The 20,770-nt window shown below is 42.6% G+C and overlaps 2 protein-coding genes across 2 annotated transcripts in view; one reads left to right on the plus strand and one right to left on the minus strand.

The window, feature by feature from the left end:
• Positions 1–1,004: 1,004 nt before the first annotated feature.
• Positions 1,005–1,709, minus strand: LOC309814320 (zinc finger matrin-type protein 2-like; the record flags this gene model as incomplete). The annotated part of the gene is given in 2 exon segments (XM_082640003.1): positions 1,005–1,664; positions 1,668–1,709. Coding segments are annotated over 2 exon segments (597 nt in total). The 3' UTR covers positions 1,005–1,109.
• Positions 1,710–3,895: 2,186 nt separating this feature from the next.
• PHLPP1 (PH domain and leucine rich repeat protein phosphatase 1) overlaps positions 3,896–20,770 on the plus strand; it is a 213,340-nt gene continuing 196,465 nt past the window's right edge. The window contains exon 1 of the mRNA XM_082640989.1: positions 3,896–5,543. Within this exon, the coding sequence (XP_082497115.1) occupies positions 4,031–5,543 (1,513 nt within the window). The 5' untranslated portion in view covers positions 3,896–4,030. The remainder of the gene's footprint in view (positions 5,544–20,770) is intronic.

Genomic DNA, 20,770 nt, shown 5'->3' on the forward strand with positions numbered 1-20,770 from the left:
CCATGATACCAGCAAACTCCAGGTACAACTTTCATTGCCCTTATCATTGTCTATTATTAAAACTCTGAGGTTCCAGTTGATCTGGTGTTCAGGGAACTGTCTATTTTTATGAACTCTCATTTCTTTCTCTCTCTCCTCTCACCCCCAAGTTTAGTAACTTTACTGAAGGTGTTTGGAGGTGGAACCAGGGATGGATCACACTGTGGATCCTCGGTCTTCTGCTCTCCCCTCAACTCTAATTTCTATTATTTTGGATACAATGGAATATGACATCTTTTAGATTATTGACACTATGCCCGAAATAGTTTCTCTGTGTAGAAATTATAATCTGCATTCTCCCCCCGCCCACAAAAAAAGGACCCACTGTTTTTTGAGGCTGGAATGTACTTCCTTTTTCTTCATGTTGAGATACTTGAACATAATTTATTCCCTTTCTCCTCCTAATTTAGTAATTCCTCATACCAAGTCTGGTAGGTGTGTATGAAGACTCTTCAACCCCTCCCCACTCCAATACTTTTGGAGTATTTGCTTTTTCTTTAAGTTTTCCCGCTTGGAGGAGGTTTTTTGGTTACAAATAACTTCAAGGGGTAAATACAGCTCCTAGAGGATGAAAAGGCAAGAGTCGTGGTGATTGTGTGAAACTAAACAAGACTCAGAGCTTATTGAGAACAGCGCTATGATTTCTTAGAGAGGATGCAAATGGACAGTGGGCCAATGGTGACAGAATTTCTGATTAGAACAGACTTCCCTTGAGTTTGTTACATTAGCTAAATAAAAATAACTCCAGAAAGCAGATATATGAGAATTAATATATATTTCTTTTTTTTTTTTTTTTTTCGGGAAAGCAGCCTCAGAAGAGGTGGTTTTTCTTTATTGGGAACTCAGATGATCAGAGGTCCTCTGTCTCCAGTGAAATACTGAGGCTGAAGGAAGATGCCACAGCGCATTCCTTTGCATCCTGTGCTCTCTCCCAAGGTACAGGGAAACCACAAACACCCACCCTCTAGCCCTCCCCACTGCCACTCTTAAGGACTTTCCCCAGTACCTCCCAAAAGAGGATGCCCCCACACACAAAGTTAGGCCTGGCAAAAAGCCAAGCATAGAAAGCCTCAGTAACTCTTCTTGGTGGAACCAAAGCCAGAGAAGCCCATCACAGCTGCCATCTCATCCTCCTCCTCAAATGTCAAGTCCTCCTCAGCCCTCCTTTTCTTCTCCTTCTGTTTCTCTTTCTTGTAGGCTTTGGCCTTTTCCTCCTCTTCTCTGAGTTCTTTCATCCTTTCCTCAAAATCATAATCCTTCTGCTTCTCTTCCATCTTCTTCTTGTTGACTTCAAAACGTTTCTTCGCCTGATCCGAAGTGGAACGTTCCACACGCATGTCTATGCCCAGGTTTCGCTGATGTTTCTTTCCATTAATGTGATCCAGGAAGTTGATGGAGTCTTTCACCACACAGTCACAGACATTGCAATAGTATCCTCCCATCTCAGACTGTGGGGTGGTCTTCGTAATGACGACTGTCTTCCCAAGTTTGGATTCCAGGTCCACCTTGTAGTCCCTATGCCGGAGAAGCTCTCGCTTGACTGGCTGCACTGGTTTTCCATCCTTCTTTTCTCTCTCTTCCATGAGCCTCTTCTCGGCGAGCTTCTCATATTCATCTTTGTCCCACTATCGGCGGAAGTCCAAGTTTTTTGTCCCACTGCCCGACGCCATCTTCACTGCGAAGTGAATCTATATTTCTTAATATAGAAAAAATTTAAAAGGTTTATAGGAAATCAGCTAAGGAACTAAAAAATATAAAGAAATGTAAATAGTCCGTGTTTCAGTGCTGAAATTTAACGTAGTCTTTGTTTTTTAACCTTATTAAAGTAGGGCTAAATTAAAATACTGTTCTTTTCATTTCTAGAATAGTTTGTGTTAGGTGCTACTCAAGGTACATATGGATTAGGCAGCTGAAATTCATCTTCAAGATCATTACCTCTTTCTCTGCCTCTTTACTTTCTCTCAGAGACTTATCCTTCAGCAAGTACTCAGCTTCATTTGTTCCAGAAAATTTCATCCAAAGTGAGGTCTCTATTGTTGGACTCCCTAGACTAGGTCAGTTCTCGTTTTATTTTTGCTTCCTCCGTGGCACCCAGTATTTTCCCCTCGTCCACATCCCTCTCACTTGTTGAACCTCTTTCTTGCTAATCTATAAGCTCTGTGAAGGCAAGACAGTGTCTGATTTATTCAACTGCTGTAACAGAGTACCTGGCATATAATATGTTTATAATTATTTGTTAAATTAATTGACTTGACTATCTTATTATGTCTCTTGGGAGAACTTGCATTCTTCCTAATTTTAAAAATGTAACTCTGTGCTGTTGATTGAATTGAAATGGAATAAACATTTGTTTCATGAGACCAAGAGGTAATACTTCAAAAGAAAAATATAAAAAATCATTTTCAGGAATTTCAAGAATCAAGATAAATATATATTTTTTGGTCCTGTAACTTCCTCCATTCCTCTTCAATGAAACTGTGTAGATAACCCAAGTACAACTTTCCTTGCCCTTACTAGTTTCTGTTATTTCAGCTACAAGTTCCAGTTTCTCTGTTTCTCTCTCCTTCCTCTTTCCTCAAACCCCCCACTCCCAATTCACCCCCAAGTTTAGTAACTTTATTGAAGTTAAGGCAGTCCCTGGATAGTATGAAGTTGAAAAAGTCACAAATGTGAAAATCCAGATTTATAAAACAATGTGGGGGAATAGTAATTCAATTAAAAATTTTACTAAATTCTTTAAAATAGTATGCTATTTTAATCTAGCCTACAATATTGTTTCAACTGACAAGATTAAGTGCAACTTTTCAGACCACGAATAACAATGTAGCCGTAGAATATAACTTCTGAATGTTGAAAGAAAAAACAAGGGAAGACGTTAAGAGAGAACATACAGGACCAGCCCATCTCATATCCCACCGTGTCTCCTCCATTCCAGCGTTTCCTCTACTTTCCATCGCTTTCTGTGTCATTAAGTTACTTCAAACCTTAAGAGCAACAGGGAAAAATGAGATCTCAGCCCTTTGCCTTTTTCCTTCTTAGATGTAGGAACTGGAGGATCGGGTCGGGGCTGCACGATTTCCATTAAGCACGTTCAGTGGGTGGTGGAGATGAAGACCAAAGGCTGGGGACCTTTGTACCGTTTAGAGTCCCTAGAAGCCCTCTCTTGCAATTAACCGGGAAAACGAGTCTTCTGGGAAGCGGGAGTGGGCGGGCTAAGTACAAGTTAATGAACAAGAACATTCCCGGGCACGGAGTTCAACAGCAGAGGGCAGAATACCCACTGTCCAGGGTACACGGCTGGCTGCAAGGAGGGGCATAGTTTAAGTATCTCTGGGGCTTGTAGTTCACCACGTTTCCTTCGGACATGCCCGTCCGCGCACTGGAACTACAACTCCCAAGGTGCACCGCGCGCATCTGTCCTTCTCTGCCTCCCCGTCTCTGAAGCTCGCGCCGGAACCTCCCGGGAAGCTGCTCCCTTCCCAGCCCCGCCCTCGTACGCCGTCCCGTTTGTTTACCCTGAAGCCCCGCCTCACCGCCGCCCTCCTGCTCTCCCCTCTTCTGCCTGGAATGCCGTCATGCAGGTGATGCATATTCATGAGGCCCGCCGAGGAGCTCCTGCCCTGCCCGCCTCCCGCCTTCCCGCTGCCGGCGCGTGATTAATATTCAATGAGCCCAGCTACGCGGCGGGTTCGCCAGGGTGAGGCGGAGGAGTGGGCGGGGCCTGCGCTCGGCGCCCGCGACCCGGGCGGGGAGGGTGTGTGTGTGTGAGGGGGGGGGGCGGTGGCGGCCAAGCGGGCGGGCGCGCGGGATGGGACACCGAGACACCGACGGAATGCTCCGAATTGCCACATAATCCCCTGAAACGGCCGTGCCGAACGCCATTGGCTTCTCCCTTCTCCCCGCGCCGCCGCCGTCTCCCACCTTCGCCTCCCCGCCTCTCTCTCTGCCCGCTGTCTCCGGAGCTGGGGGGGAAGCGCGAAGCCCCACTGCAATGGAGCCCGCCGCCGCGACTACGGCGCAGCGACTCCCAGAGACCAGCAGGGAGGACCGAGCTCCGGCTCCGGCGGCGGCTGCAGCGGCGGCTGCGGCCGCGGCGGCTCTGGCGGCGGCAGTCGGGGGCGGCCGGAGCCCGGAGCCCGCGCTGACCCCGGCAGCCCCGAGCGGCGGGGCGCGGGAAGAGGCCCCCGGCGAAGCGCAGCTGGGGCCGATGCCTGGCCGGCCGGGAGGCACGGGTCGCAGGAGGAGGCGCGGCGCCCCCCAGCCCACCGCTGGCGGAGCTGCCCCGGTGCCCGGGGCCGGCGGTGGCGCCAACTCCCTGCTGCTGAGGAGAGGGCGGCTGAAGAGGAATCTGTCCGCGGCCGCCGCCGCCTCGTCGTCCTCGTCCTCGTCGTCGTCGTCCGCCGCTGCCGCCTCGCACTCCCCCGGCGCCACCGGCCTCTCCGCCTCCTGCTCGGCCTCGGCGTCGCTGTGCACCCGGAGCCTGGACAGGAAGACGCTGCTCCTGAAGCACCGGCAGATGCTGCAGCTGCAGCCGTCGGACCGGGACTGGGTGCGGCACCAGCTCGAGCGGGGCTGCGTGCACGTCTTCGACCGCCACATGGCCTCGACCTACCTGCGCCCGGTGCTGTGCACGCTGGACACCACAGCCGGCGAGGTGGCCGCCCGCCTGTTGCAGGTGGGCTACAAGGGCGGCGGCGTGGTAAAGGTGCTGGGCAAGGGGCACCCCGACGCCGGTCCCCGGCTCCCGCCCGGCGAGCCGCGGGACTCGGGGCCGCCATCCGGGAGGAGCGGACTGGCCGCCGTCGGGGGCCCGCAGCGCGCTCCTCCCGCCGACCTGCCGCTGCCCGGCGCCCCGGACGGGTGGGCGCTCCGCGCCTCCCGCGCCAGCCCCGCGCCCTCAGACTCCAGCCTGGGCGAGCCGGGCGCCCCGCGGCTCCTGGACGGCGCGGCCGCGGGCCCGGCCTCCGACACCGAGAGCTTCAGCCTGAGCCCCAGCGCCGAGAGCGTGTCGGACCGGCTGGACCCTTACAGCAGCGGCGGCGGCTGCTCGTCGTCGTCCGAGGAGCTGGAGACTGACCCGGCCCCGGCCCGGACCCCGACGGCGGCTCGGGAACAGCCCCGCCTGCCCCGGCTTGGAGCGGGCTCCCGGCCGTCATCCCCGACGGCCTCACCGCCTCCGCCGCAGCCGAAAGCCCAGAGGGGCGTCGAGGGCCCAGGCGGCGCCGCCCGCGATCGGCCTCGGGAGGAGAAGGCGGCGGCAGCAGCGGCCCTCGGCCGCCCCCCGTCGACCCAGGATGGGAACAGGGCGACCGCGGAGCAGGCGCCTCCACCGCCCACCCTGTACGTGCAACTCCACGGAGAGACCACCCGGCGCCTGGAGGCGGACGAGAAGCCGTTGCAGATCCAAAATGACTACCTCTTCCACCTGGGGTTTGGGGAGTTGTGGAGGGTGCAGGAGGAAGGCATGGACTCGGAGATCGGCTGCCTCATCCGTTTCTATGCAGGTAAGGAGATCACCTGCACTTTGACGCGTGGGGAATAAGCACTTCTAGGTCCCGAGGAATGTTTGGCCACCCCGAGAGTCAGCGCGGGTCCTCGGGAGTCTCTGTTACTTCTCTACAGCTTTCAAGTACGATCTGTGTGATACTAAATTGAGCAGTTTTAAAATCCGCGAGCTTTTGTCATTCTTGGGGGCTCCGAGGTTGGGAAGCAAGCTGGGACAGGTGGCAGGGCCACCAGGAAGCACAGGGAGCAGGCACTCCTGAAAGAAGCAGTGGTGGCTTTAACAGTGAAGTGCTGCCTTCGGACGTCCGTTCACCGGTTTGTTGGGTTTGAGGCAGTTTGGGATTTCAGGTAAACATCACGTGCACGTGATACCTACAGAGGAAAATGACCTTGAGAAATGCGCTGGAACACCCTCCCTCCGTCTGACTGTCCGCGGGTTGCCCTTCCAGCCCGGGAGCTCGCTCCGCATCAGCTGGTGCTGCTCGTTTGCCCACTTAGTCCTCGATGGAACCCAGCAGCTGCGGTCCTCTTTAGCGATAAGTTTCCTCAGCGCTTTTTGGCTTTATTTCAGTTTCCTCTGTAAGTTTGATTCTTGCGTCAAAAGTGGTTTTGCCTATTTCTTTCTCTCAGTTTCTTACTTCTAACCTTTAGAGCCAGAACTGACCATTGCGATGTGACTTGCAATAGGGATATATAGGAATCACAATACGACTTGAGGGTGATCTAAAATCTTCCTCATTTTTTTTTTTCATTTCTAGATTAAAGGTCTTAAAAGGAGAGTTAAATCTTCCCCAGATTTACTAAAGTACTAAATTACTTCCCCGCCTAGGTTGTATGGGTGGTGGAAAAATAATCACACTTGTAATTTCATTAATCTGTAGCCATTCTTTCTAATTTAATATGTTTTTGGTCCAGCTCGTGTCCCAGTAGCAATTTAGTCCGTTTGAATGAAGAAATTACTCACACATTGAGATATGCAAGACTGGTAGCATTCCTGGTGAGATGTTCCTTTACGTTTAATTGAAGTTTTTCTGTAGTTCAAGTGGATTTCTGATGGATTTTTGCCTCGTAAAGAAAACCATATCATAATACAATAGCATTTGTAGTATCTGAAGATAATATCCCAAACCGGATGACAAGCCTTTAAAAGCTTATGGTCTAGAAAATAGGTGATTTTTTTTTTCATGTAGGAGCAACAACTATATCATTTTTTCCTGTGGCTCATGTAATTTGTAAAATACTGTTATTTTACAAAAGCAGTAAAGGGTAATCACACTTGGAATGAGAATATTTTCTTAACATGAGAATGATAAATGCCATTATAACCAACCAATTACATTGAAGGAACTATATATAAAGCAAAGGATATGTTAAATAAGCAGTATTGAACATATTTCGTATGGAAAGAGCTCTGCATCCCTTCTTTTCCTCATGACTGAATTGTTGATCATGATAAATGTCCATGGGAAGGGTTTTAGGTGTCCTAGTCATGACATTTAAATCTTTGATTCCCCTTGATTGTCTCTTCAAGTGTGTCTAAAATGTTCTAAGTGGATGATACATAGGTTTTTTTAAAAAAAACTTATCTCTGTATAAAGGTGACAAATTATCTTCCTGGTAAATCGCAAATTTCTGGTGTGCTCATTTTAATCTTTTTGTTTCTTTCTTTATGAAAAGCAGGAATTGTTGCTTCATTCTGAACTTATTTGCTTTATTTCTTATATGCACAGTATAAATACATATATACTTCTGTGAATATGCTTGTAAAAGTAACTAATTAAATGAGGAAGCCATACAGAGCATCCAACCTGTTCTTGAATATGAAGCTGGTATGCAGGTGTCCTAGAAGGAAGATGCCTGATTGTTATAAAGATATAACAGTCTTTATAAAGGTATTATAAAGATGTTATAAAGATGTCTAATTGCTTATTTTATAGCAAGTTGAGCTTATTTTAAGCTTAAGAACATAGCAAACGTCTGTGTTGATGTTCATTTGCCATAGAACAAAATTTACCATATAGTGAGTCCACTTGAACTTTTGCAAGGAAGTTTAGTTACTGATGAACAAAAGGGCCTTGTTATAAGGTGGTCTCACTCATCACCGGAACATTATCAGGACTTCACGTGTAGCGCAGGTTTGCACCAAGCTGGAGGAGATTCCTAGAAGTTACCCGTGTGCTGCAGTGGAATGTAGGACACCCAACAGGAAAGCGGCATGTTTTGGTAGTAATTCTTTTCCATAAGAAGAAGAGAATTAACGTTTGTTTTATATGAGATCCTTTGAGGGGGTGTTTTCCACCACATTCGTTTTTATAATGTTACATATAACTTACTCTTAAGTTTATTGCTGCGTATCTTTTTGTTTATCTGTGTATGTGGAGTTAAGGATAGACTAGGAAATTGCTTTTGAAGGCTTTTGAATATTTTCCTGTATTTAAATTGAGCTCGTTATCTGTTGTTTTTCTAGTTTATCTGTTTATAACTGGAGAAGTTCTTGTGCAGTGGAGAACTTTCATTCTCTTGAGGTCACCTTTCAGTTAAATTTTAGTATTTATAACCTGGCCTAAGTTATTCTTAAAAGGCTTTGAAAGCCATTTGTGGTTGCTTGGAATATTTAAATATTTATTTAGGTAAAGTAAAATGGAAGTCTTTAATGAGCTAAAAGGCTTTGGACAAAAGGTACTATCTAATTACAGAGTTGTTGAGAAAAACTTAGTTTGAAAATTGTTGCTCCTCTGAAGCAACCATTCTCTTAGCTAACTTTAAATAAGAAAAAATTTAATTATGACTCTATCTGAAGTAACTTGTGTGAAGTATTAAGTATATTAGGTACATTAACATTTAATTTTCCTTTAAGATCAGCCATCTTAAACTTTACCTGAGAGTAATTTTAGGTGAAAAAAAATTCAAGAATTTAGGTTACTCGACATAGGTTACGGACTTAAAAACGTTAATGAGGTTATGTTTTGGACTCCCTGGGGGCGTCTGAGTCATTAATCAAGGGCAGTATGAAACTATATTTTTAATATTTTTGACTCTCTTCTACTGCCTTTTAGCTTTAGTCATCTGGCTGTTACAGTTTAAATTGTGATAGTGGGAAATGATGTTGACAGGATGGAGAGTACACCCACTGTGGCTCGTGAATCTTGGACAAGATATTTTTATGTTTGACTTTTTGGGATTGCTCAGGAGAACGGACTCCTTACCCGCGCATATTTCTTCTCTTTTTCTCGTCTGGGATGATCAAACCTTACATGGTTTCCTACATGGAAACCAAGAAGGGGTGGTTCGGCATTAAGCTGTAATATTGACGAGAAGTCTCTTATTACTGTAATTACAACAGTATTCAGTAACGTGGTATGAACACGTGACACCAGTGTGTGCTTAAGCAGTCCTTTTAAGAACAAAGGGTTTAATTTTATTTTTGTTGCTTTTTGTATTTAAATTTTATACTTGTTTTTGATGTAAAGTGAGTGCTGTCTTGTCTTTCATAACTGTGGTTTGATAACGCCTATTAATACGTTGGGTTTATTATCTTCAAAACTCTTAAAGAGCTTTCACATAAATTATCTCATTTGTCCTTTCGGAAACATTATTAGGGAGGAGTGGGTGTCAATCCTCGTTTCAGATAAACTGATGCATAGTTTTGATTCTTGCTTGTGGTTTTTCAGTTCTTGGCAGAGCTGAGAAGAGAGAGCATGCATGTTCTGTTTTACAATTCATATTACTTTCCATGAATCGAAGTTGAATTTCATCTACACTTGAATTTTTCACTTGGTTAAAAGCATTCCGAAAATATTCTATTTTTGTTGGTAATGAGGTGATATTATCCTCTAGTCCAAAGTGGTATTCCTTGTGAAATGTGGTTGGTTCTATTTTTATCATGCTGCCTTTAACATAAAGAAGCAAGACTGGCAAATAAGTGGACAATACAGAAAGAGCACGAAAGTGTTCTAAATATTCTGGTTGCTAATAGTCTTACATGCATTTAAGTTGGCATGAAATAAAGTTCACCTAATGATTCTTTGTTCTCTTACACACGCCTCATGTGTTAAACTGTAAATCTTCATTTCATTTCAAATCTTCATAGAGCATTAACACTTTATCTGAAAAGTGGATAACTTTTGAGGGTAGCGGTGTGACATTTCAGTTCCTTTAAAACATAGCTTTACTTGTAAAGTATCGAAAATAGCTATCATGAAAGGTTTGCATAAACCTTTCATCTTAAAGTAAACTTATTTGTACTTTAGTGATCAGTAGTGCTCTATTGATGTCACCATGCTGTTCATTTTTTATAATTCATATGTTATATAGAGTTAGAGAGTAAGCTACTCTGCCTGGTTTTCATAGTTATTCCTTAAATGCTGTGGGTTTTTTTATGCCTATTGAAATAATTACAGGGAGAGGAGATGAGTGTAAATGAGTTTATGAAGTTTCTGGTTGAAAGTTTTATCTTTTTGTGGCTGTAAGATTGTTAAAACAGCCACCTTAAATGACTGGTTATCCCAAGATTCTTATTATTTTTTAAAGAGTAAGGTGCTTTTGTTGTTTTTGATTCTCTTTCTTTATAGAATGCTGAATTTGATTTCTTGGTAACATAACATTCATTAATGTTGTATATGGTCCAAGGCTAGTATAATACTTGGCATTTTAGTTTAAACATTTGTTGAATTGAATTTGCGGAATTTTGTTAAGCAGCTGGTGGTGTATGTCCTGAATCTTCAGGCTCCCTTCCTTTTAGGGTCCCCAGGGGTTGTGTTAAACACATACACACAGAGGCATTTCTCCCATGGCAGGAGGTTTTAGACGTGCCACACACTGTTAATATCTTCTATTTCCCGTGAGTGGAGCTCTATGCGGATTTTGAGAGAGTTCTCTCTCAAAGGTTTCTTAGAGTTAACAGGTGTTTTTTTTCCCCCCTTTTCAAAGGCATCTCTTACCTAAACTTTAAGATGAATTTAATGAGACATCTGTCAAATGAAGCGTTTTAGATTTAATGATTTTGTTATGTGCCAGGGCTGAACGCGGTTCAGTCTATCTGGACAGGAGAAGGGTTTAATTGTACTGTGAAAGTCGAGAAAAGCCACTCAATAGAAAAGCTTTTCCTTTAAAGACGCCTGGCATTTTGAAAAAGAAAAAAAGATGTTATCAGAATGTCCAAAATAGTCTGGGAAAGTGAAGGCTTTTTTTAAAAGTCCCACTTTCTAAAACCCACTCCACCCCTTGATCGCAGGCATCTGGTACAACACTGGTAATGAGGGGTTTTGAATCTACCTTCATGTCCCTCTGCTTCTTGGGCAAACTTTTTAATACTTACCTTTGGTTTTCTAAAGATAGTATAATTCAAACAAAAAAAAATCGACCATTTGGATTCTTTAGACATATTAGGTATTTATAACCTAAGTCTCTGTGACGGGTTGTGTTTGGATTTGTTATGAAACTTTAACTCTAGGCTTTGGAAAATTTTGATAAACTGAAACTCAAGGGTTGGAAAAAATAGACTTTAATGGTACTTTGATTAAATAACATTTATTTGGTTAACTATGAAATAGCTCTTTCAAGCTGTGTGATAATTGTACTTTAGAATCAAGAATAATAACAGTTACCGGGTTGCTGAAGTGTAATTACATGTTGATTTAGAGATGGAATGGTTTTGTTATATATATAATATATATGCCCAATATTCCTTTTAGTATATTAAGTGAAACAAAGCATAACCATCCCATAATGCCACATGCATGCTGAAATAATTGTTTCCCTGTTGTATTTTTACATTTGAGATTGCTTTAATAGGTTGTAAAATGTATTTAATGATAGAGTGTCTTATTAAGGTACTAGTCCAATGACCTTTGAGTTTGGAACCTAGAAGTTCTCTTGGAAATGGAGTGAAATACTCTATTTGTAGGTTGTACATATTTTGTGAGTTTGTAAATGTCAATACTTTAGCAAAGAACAAAAAAAAAATTCAGAATTTATGACATGTATTTTCTCAAATGAAGCTTGCTAGAAGTAAATTAGTCTCATTTCCAGTTATGTGAAAGCATTCAGTTGAAGACTGAATAAAATTTGAAATAATTTGGTTTTGGACCATTTCAATTAATGAATGAAAAAATCTAATTCAAAATTTGAGATACTTTGAATTGGTTGATTTTGTTTTAGTTTTTTCCCCTGCATTCTTTTCAGGCAGGAAGAGTTTTGAATTTGTTGCTGTCTAGTTCTACTGACTCATACATCTGATGATGAAGAGCAGGTGGAGAGTGAATCTTTTCAGATGTCTGCCTTCATTAACAATGTTAGAATGTTTGGCGCCTTCTTTTCAAATACGAGGCGTGTTTTTAAATATAGCGAGAGAAAGTATGAACTGTATTTGTTTTCACTGTCTATTTAATAATTATCTGGATTTCACAATCAGTTCACTCCTGACACATGGTCCAAAGAGCAAAATTTTATGCATAGAACCAGTTTTTGACCTTTTTGTCATGTATGAGAAATATATTCCTAAGGAATTCTTTCTTTGTTCCTATCCATATATTTTGAGAACTTTTGGCTATACTTTAGCACTTGAAGGGGTGCTCCATCTTACGGGTTTTGAGTTTGGCTGATGTATCCTGGGGTCAGTTGAAAGTAACTTTGTTATGGTTTGTAATTTAAAGAAATGGGTCTGAGAGTTGGGAAAGTTGGTATGACTTTGGGCATTCATTTTAACTTATCCTGGGCTTTGATTTCCTCATCAGTAAAATGATGAGCTTGGAGTAGAATAAGTCTAAAATCACTTCCAACTCTTAACATTCTGGGGCTTCATTAGAGAGCCTGTTCTTCAAATTAGAAGGACTAAATGTTGTAGTTGTTTTAAGTTCTGTACGACCTATCCATGGGTTTAAAAACAGCCAAATCCCCAGCTTTTTGTCACGGAGAAAGGAACAGTCTTGGACCTAATGCACACAAGTCAGCCTAAGGTTGCCAACCAAAGAAGAATACCTTTTTGGAGTCGATTAGGACTAATGATGGAATAGATAGTGTTTGATTACCCTCTCCCTGCCAGCTCTAGTCTTCAAAGTAGAATTCAGCACACTAGAGATGAATTTAAAGAAATACATCCTTTTAAAAGTTGACGTAAGTTTCTGTTCTTAAGTTGACTTGTAAAGTAAGATACTTTTATAATCCAGTTTATAAACTTTACTGTAGTGATAACTCTGTATTTGAGGGATCCAGATATGGGAAACTTAATGGTTCATTAGCTTTAATTCATGGTGAGCTGTATGTGCCTATCTACTTGTGCCTAGAGTCAGTAGGAGAAAAAGCACATAAAAATTTTTTGTGTGTTATTTTTGATTAGATCAAAGAGTTTAGGATTCTGTAGAGATCCTAACATCTGTATTTTTATAGATGAGGAAAGCAAGCCCTGTAGAGGTTGAGTGTCTGGTCCAAGATAGGTGATAAACTCAGTCTCAGAATTAGGAATAGCACCCAGGATTTTGATTATCTGTCTAGTGTTCTTTTTTCCCCCACACTGAATTTATATACCTACTATCTTTGGATTCTCCTTTATTTAGTATTCAAAATGAAAGTTTAAAAAATTGAGTGTGCTTCACACATTTGGTGCTTTCTCAGTTACTTCAAGGTGTTTCTAGTTTCTTTTCATTCTAATCAGTGCTTACGAGAGGTTACATATCACTTTGACAGATTATGGGCGGGCTTCTAATGGAACAGTTGGATATTTTAATTGCAGAGAGGGAAATTAGATTTCATCAGTGATGTTACCCTTCAGGGGTTTTATGATAGAACTTTAAAGTTGACAGATGGTTGACTGAAAAGAGTTACAGTGCTAGAAAATCAGAAAATCAGTGGTTATTTGTCCAGTCCTTTAAAGTTGAAATTGTTAGAGGAATGGAAATTTGGAAAACCACTGAATTTTAAAAAAATATTTGGAAGAAAAATTTAAGAATAGATCTTGAAAAAAAAATCCCATTCAGACATGTGTTCATTAAAAAGATTCAGTATTCATAATATTTTTTATTTCATTTTTTTTAAGAAAAACGTATCTTCTCACAATTAAATGCACTTAATTTATTTAGGTACACATACACAGCCCTACTTTTATGTGATATAAATTGAAACAACTTAGTTCAGTAATCTTTGGGCTTTTGCTGTTTGCTGGTTTTGGAAGTCTTTATCATGAAATCTGGTACTGCTTTGAATATCTTTGAGAGAGGGAGAGAAATGTCCTGCTCCTGTTAGCAAAAAGACAGTTTGTGAATATTTGTAGGGGTGAGAGATTCCCTTTTATATTAGGTTCCATTTTAATTTAATCATTTACCTTAAGTAAAAGTTTTATATGGAAATTAATCTATGGAGTCAATTAATTCCTCAAAGATGACTGCTCAGTTTTTACTATGAGGAAGGGAACTTGTAAAGTGCAGGAGTACAAATGGGTAAAAATACATTTCATCTGGCATATGGAATATGTACTCTAGCTGCTGAAGCAGAAAAGGAATTTCTCTTGATGGTCTCTGAGAGAGGTAGTATGGCTGGGGGTAACTGATGTGCAGGTTTATGTAATAAATTGAATCTCTCCTTCTGGAAAGAAGTAAACATCACTGTAGTTGGAGGAGACGCACTCTCTTCCTTACACACATCCCACACGTGCGTACATGATACACTCACACATGCACGCACACATGTTCTCCACTGAGTGCTGAGGTAGGGTGTAATGGTGGTGGTAGCAGGTGGGTGGGGTAAACAATCTTGGGGGGAAAAGTCTCAATTTAAAAAAAATTATAGTTCTTAATTACGTAGATCATTTTTTTTCACATTTTAATTGGTAACTTATTTCTCCCATGAATGGCCTGTTCATATCCCTTGCCCATTTTTTTGTTTGATATTTGCCTTTTTCCTACTGGCTTATAGATTTGTCTTGAGGGCATGTATCTAGGGGAACTAGCTTTGTTTCGTCAGTCACTATTGTCTTCATCCATTTGCACTGTCGGTCTGTTCCTCAAGGTATTCAGGGCTCTGTGTCATGCTTAGGAAGGCCTCCCCCTCAAGATTAAAAAAAAATTTCCCCTATTTTCCTGTGGTATATTATAGTTTTATTTGTATGTTAAAATTTTTAATCTATCTGTTACTTAAGAAAGATAGGAGCGGGGCTTCCCTGGTGGCACAGTGGTTAAGAATCCACCTGCCAATGCGGGGGACACGGGTTCCAACCCTGGCCCGGGAAGATCCCACATGCCGCGGAGCAACTAAGCCCATGCCACAACTACTGAGCCTGAGCTCTAGAGCCCGCGAGCCACAACTACTGAGCCCACGTGCCACAACTACTGAAGCCTGCGTGCCTAGAGCCCATTCTCCACCACAAGAGAAACCACTGCAATGAGAAGCCTGAGCACTGCAACGAAGAGTAGACCCTGCTCACTGCAACTGGAGTAAGCCCGCGTGCAGCAACGGAGACCCAACACAGCCATAAGTAAATAAATAAATAAATAGATTTATTTTAAAAAAAGGAAGTAGGAAAGAACAAATTGTCCCCACACTTTTTATTCAATAATTGAGTATTTCTTTAGTGACTTAAACTGTCACTTTTCCTCAGTTTATACCTTTTTAAAAAAACGGATAGGCATTTATATCATCCTTTACTATGTGCGAGGCACTGTTTTAAGTGCTTTATAAATATTAACTCATTTAATCCTCATTACAACTCTATGAGGCAGGTAATGTTATCACCCCAGGGTTACAGATAGGGAAACTGAGTTACAGAGCAGTTTAGTACCTCGTGTGGATTTGTCAAGCGAGCAAGGCACAAGGCAGAGTGCAAGCCCCAGCATTTGCTGCCAGAGTTAACTAGTGTGTAATAGCTTGCTTGGCCGAATGTGGAAAACTTGTCCTTGATAACCTTCTGGGGCCAGCTTGGGCACGTCAGCATTTGGGAAGCATGGACTTCGAAGTCCCTGAGGCTGGGACCTGCATTCTGGCTGCGCCCCTGAGCCCAGAGCTCTACCTCCCGCTTTCCTTCTCTGTGGAAATAGGCAGTACCTGTGAGCCACACAGCGTTGCTGAGAAGATCAAAGGAGGCGAGGGGAAGTGCCTAGGACAGCAGGACTCGCTGTCAACCAGGCCCTGGTCTTCGGATGCAGAGAGCACTGATGGAGGAGCCAGGACCTAGATGTGACTGTGGGCTTCTTCTTTACTTGATGGGCAACCTATAATGAACCCTGTAATCTCTTTAAGCCTCATTTATTAGAGAGATTTAAAAAAATCCATCTCAGAGAACTTTGTGAGGCTCAGATTTGATGATATATGTGGAAGTGCTTTGTAAACCGTGAGATGTCATACAAATGTAGGGTGGTAGTGTTATTTTTAGCAATAGTAAATTGCCACAAATGTTAATTGTAGGTAATTAGGGCTCGTTAAGGAAGATGGGATACGCTGTTGCTCAGTGACACAGTGACACTGGCAAACTATACACTTTCACTCACTCATTCATTCAATCCAGTAATTACTATGAGTACCTACTATGTCAAAAGTACTTCTGATTCAAAGATGACTAACTTTAATTTTCTAGGATCCCTTGAAATACTTATAGCTCTGAGGGCATGTTTGTGGAAACAAGCGAGCCAACATTTAGAATACAGAAGTGGAAGATGCTCTAACAGAGGTAGTGGGGTCCACAGGTGACTGTAGTAGCAGCAAAGAAGAGGCTCCTGACTCCACGGTGTGAATCCCCGGAAGGCCCTTGAGCCCTCTTGAAGGACCAGAGGGACTAGACCCTTGCCATAATTCTGGGATACTGAATTGTTCGAGGAGCAACCATAAATTACTAGTCGTTCAAAGTCCAGTCAGACTGAGGATTAGTAATTCCACCTTAATCCTTTAAGATTTACCAGCCCTTTCTATCTACGCCTTTTTATCCACTTGAATCATTGGGGCTTCATTTGGTATCATACTTCGTGAGGATCTAAGTTCTGGGTTAAGCAAATATTAATTTTGCTTCCTTGAAAAGAAAATGCAAATGTGCACATGCTCAAGGTTGCCCTGAAGCCTGGCAGGGGGCCTACACTACGCTTGAAAGACGTTCTCTTATTTCTTTTTGTGAAGCCTGTGAGGGTTTTGCTTTCCTCGGATTTATAAAGTTTATGGGAAATGCTGTGTTCATCTTCTGGAGGCAGATACTTTCTTTTAGTTTAATGTCATGTAGACCAACCACATTAATGTAAAATTTGGAAGATGAGGGAGTAATTGGTCATAACCTGAGGGTATTCTTAATTTTTAAAAAATAAAATTCCATTTTTTTGGTATAAATTTATTTATTTTTGGCTGCACTGGGTCTTCGTTGTTGCACGTGGGCTTTCTCTAGTTGCGACGAGCGGAGGCTACTCTTCCTTGTGGTGCGTGGGCTTCTTATTGCGGTGGCTTCTCTTGTTGCTGAGTGTGGGCTCTAGGCTCGCAGGCTTCAGTGGTTGTGGCTCGCAGGCTCAGTAGTTGTGGCTTGTGGGCTCTAGAGCGCAGGCTCAGTAGTTGTGGCGCACAGGCTTAGTTGCTCCGTGGCTTGTGGGATCTTCCTGGACCAGGGCTCGAACCCGTGCCCCCTTCATTGGCAGGCGGATTCTTAACCACTACGCCACCAGGGAAGCCCCGAGGGTATTATTTTTAACTTTGCCCATCTACTGTCTGGATCTTCATTGGTGAAGGAATTTTTTTAAAAGCCTCTTGTGTGGACTAGGAGGAAACACAACTCTTAACTGTTCATATAAGCAAAAATAACTATTTTATCCATGGCTGTAAAATCTGTACTACACTACTATGGTAAGTTAAGTCTTTACTCATGGCCAGTTACAAATTTCTTTTGTTTTAAGTGGAAGGTAAATGTCTCTGAAATATTGTCTCATGTAGTAATGTGAATAACAACACTGGAAAAGATCTTTATTTTGCTTTTTATGTTAGTTTTAAACGTATGATAAACACCCTGTTTTTAAAAGAAGTTATGCAGATCCTGTCTGACTAAAATAAGTCATGCTTCTTATTCCAATGAAAATACTTCTAATTCAGACTAATCAACATTCAGGTTAATTACCTGCCATTGTGTATTTTCCACTGTCATTTGCACCTTTCTGCCCTCTGTGACAAATTTTTACAGAGGCCTCAGTTAACTCATTAGAGCAGTATTAACACCCGACAAGCTGATTTTCATGGGGGATATTAACAGAAATGTTAGCATCAATGTAGCCATAAGGAGAATAGTTATTAGCCCTTGTGATTATAAAGGAGACGCTAAAAATCCCTTGTAACTAAGTCATAATAGAGACTTGGTGTTTTTAACCAGAATCTGAGTAGTATTGTCTCATTGATAAATACACAATGACAAAAGTTCTATAAACAAGTATCTTGGAACTGCTAAAGATAACGTCATTGTGAAGATACCACACAAAAGTCCATTTCTGAGAGTCGGGATCATCTTGTAGTCGGTACATTTGGAATGCTTGTTTATACCTTGAATTGGCTTGCAGCTGCTAATAGAGAATTGGGAGCCGTCATTGCTTCCTGCTTCTATAGATGTTCATAAGATCTCCCACCCCACCCCCAACCAAACAAAACGGTTGATAGCCTCTTGGTTCTAAGAAACTGATGGATTAATGCAGGTGATATTAACCTCTAGATAATACTGATGGATAAAGGGAGGTGGTGGCGTTCACTTATCTTGAAGGTACTATCATAAGCACAGCTATATATACCCCCTGGCCCGGTATCTTTTTTATCTTTTAGAAACATTTGTAATACTGGAGTAGACTAAACCAGAGTTGTCGGTAGATAGTTACTACTTCAGAAGCTGGTGAATGTGATAATTGAAGTATTACCTGCTAGGGAATAGCTTTGCCAAGCTTCACAGGTGAAAAATGGGTGACAACGTCATGGATATCTCAGGGAGAGCATAGAATCAAAGCACTGCAAAGGACCAGGGGCATCTAGTCCAGTTTCTTACTTAGCGTAGAAATCTGTGCTTATCCAATCCTGATTGATGGTCATCTGGCTTCTGCTTGTTGACGGCTTGCTAGATACATTATTCCAGGACAACACTGAGTGGAGATCTTGCTCCTTGAAATGTGATCTGTGGACCAGCATCGTCAGCATCTCTTGGGAGTATGTTAGAGATGCAGACTCTCAGGCCTCACTTCAGACTTACTGAATAATTGGCATTTTAACAAGATCCCTAGGTGATTCGTTTGCACAATACAGTTTAAGGAGTGCCAGTGTTGGATGAGTCGGGAGTGGGAGAGATTAGAATTGGAGGAGGGAAACCATTAGGGGCTTACATGGTTCAGTGAGATACTGAGGGCTGGAACTAGAGGAGTGGAGAGAGAAAAGGAGGCAGATGTGGATGTTAGCCTAGGACTCAGGAGCTAATATAGAAGCTCAAAGATGACAAGTTTGCACTTTGAGTGATGGGAGAATTGTGGGTCAGTTCATGAAGGTAGGAAGCAAGAGGTCGTGTGTGGGTATCACTAATTAATTCAGTCAAGCTGGAGGACCAGGCGCTCTAGTTAGGAGTTGGTGATGTGAGAATGAATGATGTGTCTCCTGCTCTTGATATTTACAAATATTTTGCAATTGAGAGTGGGTTTTGCTGAGGATGAGTTTGAAATGGTAATACACTTTAAGCTGACAGTAATCATTTGTTTAGCTGGTAAATGGACCTGACTCACCACCCAGCTTCCAGATCTCAGTGGACCCTTTTGCCTTCTACTGTTTATCAAATAAACAATTACAATAAAAGTTGAAATGCCTTAATGAAGGCATTTACAGAGTGCCAAGGGAACCCCAGAAGCCTGACAAACCGATTCTTCCTGGAATGCTCTGGAAAGGCTTCCTGAGAAGGACTCCCTGTATGAATGGGGGACTAGCATTGCATGGAAAGGGCATGTCAGGAACTAAAGCATGAATGAAAGGGCAGGATGTGCGTAGGAAATGGGGAGGAACTGGCGTGGTGAGGTGTTAGGTGATGAGATTAAAAGTGGTAGGAGATGAGGCTAAAAAGGAGGTTGGGGCCAGATGATGAAAGGCCTCACATGCTAAGGGCTTGATTTGATAAGCAGTGGAAGCTACTGAGCATTTTAAAGTGGGGAGTGACATGATTAGATTTGTATTGTAGGGCATTAACTGGCAGCCAGCTGGAGGATGGATTGGAGAGAGACTAGAAATTTGGAGACTGCCTGAGTGGGGCATTTAGTAAACATTTAAAGCGCTCTGTTAGGAGCTGGAGATCTAAAGAAAGAACGGCCTTGCCTCAAGGAGTTCAGCCTGGTAGGAGAGAAAGATATCATTGCAATATAGAGTCCCCTCCTTTGAGGTTTGTACAGTGTGGTTGTTTACCAAGTAGGGATTTAATCAACTCTTGGGGTAGGTGGGAGATGGTTTAGAATATTAGAAAGAGCAGACCCAGCAGTAGGGGTGGATGGGATGGGCATTTCTGGCAGGGGGACCAAGGGGCTACCTGGGGGTTAGTTAGATGGGGGAGATCTAGACTAGGTCAGTGCAGATGAAGAACTGCAGATGTGGGAATTGTTCAGAATGTAGAATTCTTGGATCATATCAGATGATTACATGTTGGGGGAGAAAGAGTACTTGAGGATTTATTATTCATTCCTGAAGTAATTTGAGTATGTCTTCCACATCAGGAAGTGTGTCACTATAATCCATGCCAGGGATATAGTGTGAACAAGAGCGACAGGGTTTTGTGTGTTAGGATGACTTGGAGGTTTCTAGTTTGGTTGACTCTAATCCCATCAACCAACATGCAGAATGTAGGAACAGGAATTGGCTTTAGGGGGAGGGGGAGAGATGGTGAATTAGATTTTGGATGTGTTAAATTTAAGGTGCCTGAAAGACATCCAGGTAGGTCTGAAGAACTCAGGGATTATCTATGTTTAGATGTTAAAGTCTTTGGATCTAATGAAATTGCTAGATTAAGTGGGTTGAGTGAGGAGAGGGCTGAGGAAGCAACTCTGAGGACTGCCTGTATTTAAAAAGTGGTGGTAGTGGATTATGTTGAGTGAGAGAATTCAGGTATAGAAGAGAGACACTGTATGACATTTTTAGGAAGGTCAGTTAACAGGCAAAACTAATTTTTGGTGACAGATCATAATAGTTGTTACCTTTCAGGGGGGTTATCGATGGGAAAGGCTCGAGCCACCTGCTGTTGATAATGTTCTTTGCCTTTTTCTGGGTTTTATTT

Source organism: Mesoplodon mirus (genome assembly GCF_964341445.2).
Source record: "Mesoplodon mirus genome assembly, chromosome: 13".
Classification (NCBI taxonomy): Eukaryota; Metazoa; Chordata; class Mammalia; order Artiodactyla; family Ziphiidae; genus Mesoplodon; species Mesoplodon mirus.